The sequence below is a fragment of the Hordeum vulgare genome, chromosome 5H (genome assembly GCF_904849725.1).
Source record: "Hordeum vulgare subsp. vulgare chromosome 5H, MorexV3_pseudomolecules_assembly, whole genome shotgun sequence".
Taxonomy (NCBI): Eukaryota; Viridiplantae; Streptophyta; class Magnoliopsida; order Poales; family Poaceae; genus Hordeum; species Hordeum vulgare.
Genome location: NC_058522.1, coordinates 439,582,817 through 439,594,168, shown reverse-complemented (window position 1 = coordinate 439,594,168; position 11,352 = coordinate 439,582,817). Strand labels below are relative to the sequence as shown.

Genomic DNA, 11,352 nt, shown 5'->3' with positions numbered 1-11,352 from the left:
TCGTCAGATTTGCAACCCGAGTTCACCGGATTGTTTTGCTACAACCCTTATTTTGTTTTGCTACCACGAACCATCAGTTTTGTTTTTTGTTACGACCATGTTGATATATTTTTTGCTACAACTATACTTTTTTTACAACCGTGGACGAATATTGCTACATCGTGAACGAAATTTGTAGCATCGAGAAATTTTGCTACATGAAGATCTAATGATGCGGCCCGCGTGCAGCTGATGGATTGGACGGCCCGTGCGCGGCCGGCCGAAAGTTTTGACCAGCGCGCCGGCGCAGAGCACTGCCCGACATGATTTCATCTTTCTATCATGTTTGTTACATTTAAATGTTTTTTATCACAAAGCAAAAAGTTAAGACATGTAATTTCACAATTCAGACATAAAAAATATATCATAACACTAAGCTTCCTAGCTTTAAAAAGCCCACATTTAATTAAGGTCTTCAATTGATATTAGATTATTCAATTTTTCTCGGGTTAATAATTTCTCAATGCTCTCTCATTTAACTCTTTTATATTCTATAGCACAATGTTTCTTAGTTTTAAAGAGCCCACATCCAATTGAGGTCATTAATTAAAACTGGTTTACCTGATTTTGACATGGTCAACAATTTTTCAAAGCTCTCTCATTTAAATTTTTTACACTCCTTTATAACACTAATCTCTTTAGTTTTAGAAAACCACATTCAATTGAGGTATTTAATTAAATTTTGGTTACCCAGTTTTGATCGAGTCAGCAATTTCTCAAATCGTTCTCATTCAGTTCTTTTATACTCCTCTGTAACACTACACTCCTTAGTTGTAAAAAGCCCACATTCAATTGAGGTCTTTAGTTAAAATTGGGTTACCCGAATTTGACCGGGTCAGCAATTTCTCAAATCACTCTCATTCAATTCTTTAGGCAATGCACTATGTTTTTAAATGGGTTTGGTTTACGATTTTGACCATACCAAAAAAAATTCAAATCAATCAACAACAACCATCCTATAAAAACATATCAATCGCGCGCATGGAGCCAGTGATGCAAAAAAAATCCCACATGTATATTGTTGGTTAGCATATAATACAAAATCACATCATGAAAGGCCCATCAAATCATTGAATTATAAATAAAAACAAAACACACTATTATCTCCACCATCCGTTAAACTAAATATTTCATTAGTTCCGAAATATAAGGGCCATTCGTTTTTTGGAAAATTAAATTTCTTCAACTTTGGCCAAGCTCAAAGCAAAAATATCGACACCCACAATATTAAAAGTATGGAAATCCATTTCATGAGAAATCTAATCATAATGATTGGATATTACGGATTTTGATATGTTTCTCTACAAATTTGATCAAACTTAAAAGATTTAACATTTGAAAAAAGTAACACACGTTGTATTTTAAAATAGAGTGTTAGTTTTTTTAACTTGACGATGCAGCAAAGCGCGTCCAACCTTTTTAATACGCATTAAAGCTAACATATAACTTGTACTTGCACCTACACTATTGAGCAACATAGATTATATTTAAAAAAGTCAACTACTCCAAGTTGCACGTTTCCGTCTCGAGGTTGGAGCATCTCAAACGGGCGTTCAAAAAAATGGCGTGCTAAAATAATTTTATAAGCCAGTTTAATAATTTTAGCACGCCATGACCGATTCAGTCAAGCACACGCACAAAAACATAGCGAGCAGCGAACAACGCGTAGCAGTCTAGCAGACGCACTAAAAATAGAACACTACAAATATGTCTACAACAAACAGGTCCCTATAACATTTACAAATAAGACCATTTGACCAACACAAGAACACAATTAGGTCCCTAATCATTGGGACAACAGTAGGGAGGCGCTGCAGGGACGCGGCGAGCTCCCGACCGGCACACACTCCCGGCAGGCGAGCTCGAGGGTCGTCGAAACTCCATCGGGGTTGCAATGGAGCCGTCGGAGCTGTAGTGAAGCATGTCGGAGGGTTGTCCAAACTTGGTCAAGGTTGCAATGGAGCGCTAGCGGGGTTGCAATGGAATGTCCGTCGCGTCGCCAATGCTGCCATGGAAGTTGTTGTGTTGATGTTGCCGTGGATGCTGCTGTGTTGGGGGTACAGATAAGAAAGACGTGGTGTGCTACAATCGAACGGACGCCTCCGTCAGCTCGCGGGGCGGATGATTTTCCCAGGAAATCATTCGGCTGATTCATAGCAGCTCCCTTCTTTCCATGCCCCCGTGTTCGAAAACTCTATCAACAATTGGGACTGGGATATGTTATCGATATTGGATGTCATGTTGACATGGAAGGGTCTTTAGTTCTTGACGAGCTACTGTTGGACAAATCGGCGTCGATGCCCCTTCTCCCAAATGTCTCTGAGGTGGACCTTATGGCCACATATTTCTGGTATATTTGGTGGGAGCATTGGCATGCCACTCATAGCGAGAGAGTGCAAATTCCCATTAGGTGTTCCGAGGCGACAACAATTGTTACAAGCTTCTTGAGGTTTTTTTGCACAATCATCGAGGGGAGAGGGTCCCTATCAGAATATATTACTCAAAGGTCCGAAGACGAGTTGCGCATTACATTAAGGGTTACATCGAGAGAAGGGGTACATGCGCCAAGACATGACAACCTCCCTACTAAGTGGGTCCTTAAATCTAAAGGACCAAAGCGTAAAATCCGAGATGTTATTTCTAATAGTATCTAGGGGGAGTGCATCTCGTTTCAGGATGTAAATGGTGGTGGTGACCACTTGTCCCACATACACCATCCACTGAAAAAAGGTTAAATGGTATATACGTGGGCTCCCATTTAAATTAAGTGCAATACCTGGGTAATCCACCAAAGCCCGCATAAGAGAATGGCAGCCGGGAGCAAAGCCAGTCTACCAGGCTGAATCGACTTCGTGCAAGGCCACAGAGCAGAGTTAAGTGCCAATGGTTAGATCCAACTTCCCGGGCCCTTCTCGCGTACTCGGCGAACCGCTCCTTGAGGTCCCCTGGCAGGTTGGTGGTTCTCGTCAATCCCGACACCTCCCTGGTGTCGACGCCGATGGCGGTCAGGTCGTGGTGGACGATCTCGACGGTGGAGCTCGCGGCCACCGCTCACATCTTGGCCATGCCGTCGAGGGTCATGTCGAGGTCGGTCACACAGTTGAAGATCGTCCTCGCGGCGGCGGCAGGGTTATCCACGGCGAGCATGAGCATGTTGCCTAGGTCCCTGCCGTGCAAGTTGTTGGTCAGCTGCATCTCCGACCACGAGATCCAAGTGTAGCCGCGGCGTGGGATGAAGGCTTGGGCGAGGGGAGGCGGGGAAGACCGACCCCAGTGCGGCGACGGGGCCGCTCTATTAGGGCTGACGGCGGTCGCCCCGGTGTTCCGAGGACCACCCCGCAAACCCGCCACGCCACCGGCGCCCCGACGGGCCACCTGGTCAACGACGATGCGGCACATCACCTCCAGCGGCGAGGTGTAGCGGTGTCGCGTGCAGTTGCGGGAGCCGTGCCAGAGGGCGGGCGACGAGAGGGGGGAGGAGGGGGACACCGACGCCATGGAAAACACCTAGCGGAGCGGAAGGGGAGGAGGGAAGGAGGGGGACGTCAGCCGCAGAAGGGCGGGCGACGGGAGGGGGTGGCCGGCGCTGCCGGAGTGGCAAGCGACGGGAGGAGGTGGACGCCGGTGCCGGAGTGGCGTGCGGCGGGCTCGATTCAGAGGGCTCACGAGCGGCGTTTTCTATGTGTGTCACGCCCGCTACTCGGCATATTAAGTGGACATATGTTACGCCACATTAGCCACATAAATATTAAGTGGTCTTTGACATAAGCCCGTATAAGCACTCATGGCTGGTACCGGCAAGTCCCATAAAGTCCAACGATCTGTCCATTTACATCCTGAATCTCGTTATGAAAAACGCGAGCATTCCTCGAGTCTCATAGCTTCCAAAGAATGAAGAAGACGACGGTAGGCCAAATGTTCATGCCAAGGCCGATCAATGTGTGAGTATCTCAAATTAGGTCGTTGGCGAGAGGGACCTGGAGGCCCAGCCGTGACCATACGTGAGCCGCTAGTTTCTCTGCAATGCGCTTGAACAAGTCGGTTCTCATCCTAAACCGGCGACGAAAATAGGACTCCGGGTATGTGGGATTCTCCACGAAATAGTTCTTCATCAATCTGTTATGGGCATCAATCCTATCTCTCCAAATTTTCTCCCGACCCATAACCGAACCACCGTGCTTCGATTTTTTTTATATGCATAGCTATGATCATTGCAAGATCCTCCTCCTCTTCCATATCAAATTCTTCTTCGAAAGAATCATACGATGAATTCATCTACAATGTTCAATACTATACTATAAAAACTACAATTCACAACATGCATCAAATTCATAAGTTTGAGCAATACATACCTTGTAGGCGTTTTGTCGAACACCTTGCGGGCGCGGCGCGGCAGCGAGCGCTCGGGCGCTGTTCCTCAGAAGACGGAGGCGCGCGAGGGCCGGAGGGACTAGGAGGGGGTGGGGCGGAAGCGCGGCGGCGCGGGAGGCCGGGGAAGCGCCTGAACGGTCGCCGGGGGGCGCAGGCGGCGGCGGCAGCGGAGATAGGCCGGGGAAGCGCCGGAACGGTCGCCGGGGGGCGCGGGCGGCGACGGCGGCGCGGGGATAGGCCGGGGAAGCGCCTGAACGGTCGCCGGGGGGCGCGGGCGGCGACGGCGGCGTGGGGATAGGCCGGGGAAGCGCCTGAACGGTTGCCGGGGGCGCGAGCTGCGGCGGCGGCGCGGTCGGATGGGGATGGAAGTGGAGAGCGAGCACGAGAGAGTGGAGGAGCGAGGCGCGAGAGTGAAGGAGCGAGCGCGGGAGAGTCCAGCGCGCGGGAGCTGGCGCAGCAAATAAGCGGCGCGCGATTGCGTTTCGGCCGGCGCGCTGAACTGCATATGCCACGCGCGCCGTTTTTGCGCACCCGCTGGAGCTACACGCCGCGTTGCGCGCGCGATAGCTATTTTATGACGCGGTGCTAGTTTAGCGCGGCTGTTGGCTCTTGAGATCTTTCCATTATATTGCGCTAGAAACAAAGCCCGAATTTCACACGGTGCTGCGCTTCTGGTCCGTGGGTGGGTGCTGGACAGGACTCCTCGAATGTTTCGCAACTTTTCTGTCTGTTTGGCGTTTCCTGATTCCTGAAGCTCTCCGCGCGTTGGCCTCCACGTCCGCCTAGTCGCTGCTTTGCTCCACGTAGAGGCTATTCATTTCACGGCCGGGAGGAGCTCGCGACGTGGGCACCGCCGCGGCCACCGCAGGCAGCTCGTCACGGGCTGGCTTGCGTGGAGCACGGCCTATAAAGTGTGCCCACTCGCTCCGAACTACTTCCTCCGTTCCTAAATATAATTTTTTATCGAGATTCCACTAGTAGACTAACATATTATTTTACAGTGTAGATTCACTCATTTTGTTTACAGTGTAGATTTCTCCGTATGTAACTCTTAGTGAAATCGCTTAAAAGACTTATATTTAGGAACGGAGGAAGTATACATCAGCAAACACCTTCCTCCAACTATCAATCATCTTTGCCTGTTGCAGCATCTGTGGCTTGTTTCTGTCCACTCGTGCACCTTCCGTCCGCAGCTGATCAATGGCGTCCATCATGTCCATGAGCTCCTTCCCCGGTGCGGCCGTCGTGCTGCGCGGCTCGGCTTGCAGCTTCGGCGCCCGGTCTCTGCCAGCGCTGGGCCGACGCGCCCTCGTCGTCAGGGCACAGACCGAGGGGCCGAGCTCACCACCGCCAAACAAACCCAAGGCGAGCACCTCGATCTGGGACGCGATGGCGTTCAGCGGCCCTGCGCCGGAGCGCATCAACGGGCGGCTGGCCATGGTGGGCTTCGTGACGGCGCTGGCGATGGAGGCAGGCCGCGGCGACGGGCTCCTCTCGCAGCTCGGCAGCGGCACCGGGCAGGCGTGGTTCGCCTACACCGTGGCGGTGCTGTCCATGGCGTCGCTGGTGCCGCTTCTCCAGGGCGAGAGCGCCGAGGGCAGAGCCGGAGCCATCATGAACGCCAACGCGGAGCTCTGGAACGGCCGCTTCGCCATGCTCGGACTCGTCGCGCTCGCCGCCACCGAGATCATCACCGGCGCGCCCTTCATCAACGTGTAGAAGAAAATAGCTTTGCTGTCGACCGGATAACACAACCTGTGCTTAGCTAGTACTCCCTCCGTTCCTAAATATAAACCTTTTAAAGGTTGCACTATGAACTACATACGGATGTATAAAGACATATTTTATTTTAAAGTAGAGATTTACTCATTTTGCTTTGTATGTAGTCTTTTAGTGTAATTTCTAAAAGATCTTATATTTTGGAACGTAGGGAGCAGGACATAAATGGTCAGAACTGGTCATTCTCGTATTCTTTGTTGTATTTTGCTAACTAAAGGCGGTACACCTTTCTTTTTTCGCACTCGAAATACGTTGACATGATCGAATTCATCTTTACATTGGAATGTTTTTATCACAAAAAAGTTAAAACATGTAATTTCACAATTCGAACATGAAAATATATTACAACACTAAGCTTCCTAGTTTTAAAGAGTCTATATTTAGTTGAGGTCTTCAATTGATATAGCGCCATCCGATTTTAATCGGGTCAATAACTTTCCAATGTTCTCTCGTACAGCCGCGCATATTGCAAAAAACATTTTAAAACAACATAAAAAAATTATACATATCCATAATATCAAATTGTTACATAGTTTTTCAAATCCACGATATCAGATGCAACATAAATAGAACATAGTTTTGCACAATACAACATAGTTTTTCACAAACAAATAATGAACCTATACGGCTCTTTCGCCATGCCATTTCTAAAGGTTTTTCATTAAATCTTTCTGAAGTTAATCATGCACATCGGTGTCTCTAAACTCGCTGTACACCTTCATAAACGTCTGATGCACTGTTCTTTTTTGCATGAGACTTAACATGAGTGCCCTTCAAGTAATAGAAGTTGTAATCTAAATGTTCTCCACATTCGTTCTTAATGATCATATTATGCATAATCACGCGAGCAGTCATTATGTATCAAAAGATCTTTTGATCCCAGAATCTAGATGGTCCTCGCACAATAGCAACTTGAGATTGCAAAATCCGGAAAACCCTCTCAATATCTTTTCTAGCGGGCGCTTGTGCATTGTGAAAGATGAGTTCTTTCTTACCTTTGGGTTTTGCAACCAGCTTGCCAAATATGCTCCACCTTGGGTAGATCACATCTGCAAGATAGTACTCATAGTTGTATGTGCGACAAGTCACTGGTGGTGCTTCTCCATTTGCTAACTTGGCAAACAGAGGTAATCGGTCGAGCACGTTGATGTCGTTGCAAGATCCAGGCATCCCAAAATATGCATGTTAAATCCATGTTTCAAGATCGACAACTGCCTCAAGAATGATAGTGACATCCTTCCCACGACCCTTGAATTGTCCATGCCATGCTTTTAGACGGTTCTTCCATTCCAATGCATGCACAACTCTTTCGACATTCTGAAACGGCGTCGAAAGTAATTCTCCTGGAAAACAGGTGGTGATCGAAAGTAGTTGTGCATCAACCGTTTGTGTGCATCAATCCGTTCTCTCTGATTGAACGCACGATCATAGACGGAACCACCGTGCTTTGGCTTCTTCCCCTTGTGCATGGTCACTAGCATAGCAATGTCCTCTTCTTCATGCAAATCAAATTCCTCGTTGTTAGAGCATATATCTCCATATGTGGTTTTTGTAATTGATGACAATTCCTATGGACTAATGGTTGCCTTAAGTTATATTTATAGGATTTGTCCATAGGCACTTCTTGAAGTCCATTTGTTGGGTTCAAGGAGTTTATATGATGACCAAGATGGTATTCAAGGTATTATCCAAAGAATGGTCATAGAGACACAAGGTTGATCAAGATCTCAGACAAAGAGTAAATCAAGATGATCAACACACAAAGCGTACAAGATGTACCGAGAGGGATCAAGTGATCCCATGGTATGGTAAGCATTGTCCATTACGTGTTTGTGTACTAACCCATGGTCTTCGTGAGAGTTCTATGTGGGGTTAGGTGTGTCTCCATGGGCTTGCGTCTAGAGGAAGATCTCATACAAAGCGTACAAGATGTATCGAGAGGGATCAAGTGATCCCATGGTATGGTAAGCATTGTCCATTACGTGTTTGTGTACTAACCCATGGTCTTCGTGAGAGTTCTATGTGGGGTTAGGTGTGTCTCCATGGGCTTGCGTCTAGAGGAAGATCTCATACAACCCATGAAGGATGACGTCAAGTGGTGATCGTCATCAGGATTGCGGTGTGCAAGTTCAAGTGGATCAGCACGAAGATATCATGCTTGAAGCCTACCGTCCATTGTGGTGGCAATGGACTTGTGAATATATACTGAAGAGCGGCTCATCCATGTTCTGTATGGGGGAGAAATCAACTAGTCTTCATCAAGCCAACTCAATCAAGAAGGTGGTCCATCTTGAGGAAGCCAAGATCATCGTCATCTAGCTCAAAAGGACGAGGTGCAAGGTATAGGTTTGCCCTTGATAGGTTTTCTGTTTTAGGATAGATTGCCGTTCTGTCAAGGGGGGGCTCTCAAATGAGTAGCTCGATCGTATCGTTCGTTGAGATCTCAAACCATTTTCATCCTTGCATCATACTTCTTGGTTCTTATTTGGTGTTTCTCTTTGTGAGTTTTAGAGCTTATGGCCATCTTCATGGCAAGCTCGAGTTCATCAAAAACGGAGTCCATATGCATCTACTATGATGTTTTCAATGTTGGAGTTCTTGCCGGTTCTTCATTCATAGAGGTCTCACATCTCTATATCATTGACATTTTTGATATCTGCATGATCTTAAGATTTCAGTGGCGAGCGGTAGTACCGCTCCAGTCCTAGCGGTTTATATAGTTCTTGTCGTCCTGAATCCAACAAGCTTGGGGTTGCTCGATTCGGAGCTCGTATGCGAAAGTTATGGCTGTTTCAGTGGCGAGCGGTAGTACTGCTCCAGTCCTAGCGCTAGTACCGCCAGGGCCAGCGGTAGTACCGCTCCGGGTGGGAGGTAGTACCGCTTCGGGACGGTAGTACCTCTCTCTGAACGGTTGTTCTCCGTCGGATTTTTTGCGAAGACTTTCTCTAACGGTAGTACCGCCACGTGCTCGCGGTAGTACCGCCAGGGCTAGCGGTAGTACCGCCAGGGGCTAGCGGTAGTACCGCTCCTCGCCAGCGGTAGTATCGTTGTGCGCGGCCTGTAAGTGGGGGTAACGGTCTGATTCCTTCCCCACTATATAAAAGGGGTCTTCTTCCCCCTTGGTCTTATCTATCCGTTGAGCTCGTGTTCTGCCCCATTGTTGACCTTCTTAGAGCTTGCTAACTCTTAATCCCTCCAATGATTCTTACTAGTTCTTGAGGGAAAAGGGAGAGGAGATCTAGATCCACATCTCCACCAATCACTTTCTCCTCTATGTGAGGGGAACCCCTTGGATCTAGATCTTGGAGTTCTTTGTGAGCTCCTTGCTCTTCCTCTCATATTTCTTCATAGCTTTCGTTGTTGTGGAGGGATTTGAGTGCGAGGGACTTGACCACTTCGTGTGTTCTTGCCATTGCATTAGTTGCATCGGTTTGAATTCTCCACGGTGATACGTGGAAGTGAGAAGTTGAGAAGCTTATTACCCTTTGATACTTAGTACCCTAGAGATTGTTCTTCGTGGGTGCTTTGGCGTCCTAAAAGCTTGATGGTGTCTCGAAGCTCAATCATTGTGGTGTAAAGCTCCGGGCAAGCGTCGGGGTCTCCAATTAGGTTGTGGAGATTGCCCCGAGCAATTTGTACGGGTACCGGTGACTGTCCCCAAGGGTTGCCATTTGTACGGATTCAGTGACCGCCCTCAAGGGTCCCTTAGTGGAATCACGACATCTTGCATTGTGCGAGGGCGTGAGAAGATTACGGTGGCCTTAGTGGCATCTTGGAGAGCATTGTGCCTCCACACCGCTCCAACGGAGATTAGCATCCGTAAGGGTGTGAACTTCGGAATACATCATCGTCTCCGCGTGCCTCGGTTATCTCTTACCCGAACCCTTTACTTATGCACTTTACTTTGTGATAGCCATATTGTTTATTGTCATATATCTTGCTATCTCTTAATTGTTTATTTTGCTTAGCATAAGTTGTTGTAGGTTTTGTGCTTGACAAATTAAACATTAGTTTTATTCCGCATTTGTTCAAGCCTAAACTGTAATTATTTTAAAGCACCTATTCACCCTCTAGGCGACATCCACGTCCTTTCACTCGTCCCAATCGTCCACGAATGAGGCGTCAACCGAGATCATTTACAATGCAGACAACCACCGTCAAATATACTATCCAATCCCAATTTAAATCATCAAGTTTCGTCATTTTTTTACCTTGGGGAATTTCGTCGAAGACCTTATGCGCCAGGTGGAAAAAGATGACCGGCGGTTGGATTGGTCGCTGCTGCGGACGGCTGCGGACGGCGATGCAGAGGAGAAGGGAGCATGACGGCCGGCGGAGCGGAGCTATATGGGCTGTCGGACCGCCGGAGTCGGCGAATCCAGCCGCTACTGCTTCCCGAAATGACGGCGCAGGGGCGGCTGCGAGACGCCCTCCGGCGAGAGAGGCGACGCGGGCTAGGGCGGCGGCGACGATTTGGGGCGGTGGCGGCGACGGCGACGACTTTCGACGGCTGGTGCTCGGTCGTGGGCGGGCGGTCGCGAGGCAGAAGGGAAATGAACTAACGGTCGGTCCTTTGGCGGGCGGCCGCGGTTTTACATCAGTTGTATCTCGTGATGTAAATTTGCATCACGGAGTTTTCATTTTTAATCTGCGGGACCCGGTGGTTCAATTTTTTTTACCCATCTGTTCGAGCAGCAATTTTTGCTCCTAAAGATCTAAAAATAGGTATTTTTATATATAAACCGTTTATTGGAGATGCTCTTATTACTTGTGGTGGGGCATGTGCGCTATCTTCCTTTACAAAAGCCCAAGCCCACACTCCCCATCGACGTAACCAGCAGTGGAGCCAGGAATTGAGTTTAGCCGAAATGAATATGCAAGTCTCAGTATATATATTTTTGAGCACCGTAGACATTACATCAAGAAAGAAACGTATGCATGATGGCAGTCCTCGGACGATTCGCAACTTGCCTGTCTGTCTGGCGTTTCCTGAAGCTCTCCGCACGATGACCTCCACGTCCGCGTGGTCGCTGGGTCGCTCCACGTAGAGGCTCGCGACGTGGGCACCGCCGTGGCCACCGCGCGCAGCTCCTCACGGGTTGGCCCTCGCGGAGCACGGCCTATAAATTTGTGTCCACTCTGTCGGAACAATACATCAGCAAA

The 11,352-nt window shown here is 48.4% G+C and overlaps 1 protein-coding gene across 1 annotated transcript; it reads left to right on the top strand.

Annotated features, from left to right (window-relative positions):
* Positions 1 to 5,429: 5,429 nt before the first annotated feature.
* On the top strand, positions 5,430 to 6,227 carry LOC123399661 (low molecular mass early light-inducible protein HV90, chloroplastic-like). The gene has a single exon (XM_045094054.1). It carries the CDS (start codon positions 5,611 to 5,613, stop codon positions 6,127 to 6,129), a length of 519 nt encoding a protein of 172 aa, XP_044949989.1. The 5' UTR covers positions 5,430 to 5,610; the 3' UTR covers positions 6,130 to 6,227.
* The last annotated feature ends 5,125 nt before the right edge of the window (positions 6,228 to 11,352 follow it).

Coding starts and splice junctions, on each gene's coding strand:
- LOC123399661 (XM_045094054.1), top strand. CDS start 5,611: ATGGCGTCCATCATGTCCATGAGCTCCTTCCCCGGTGCGGCCGTCGTG.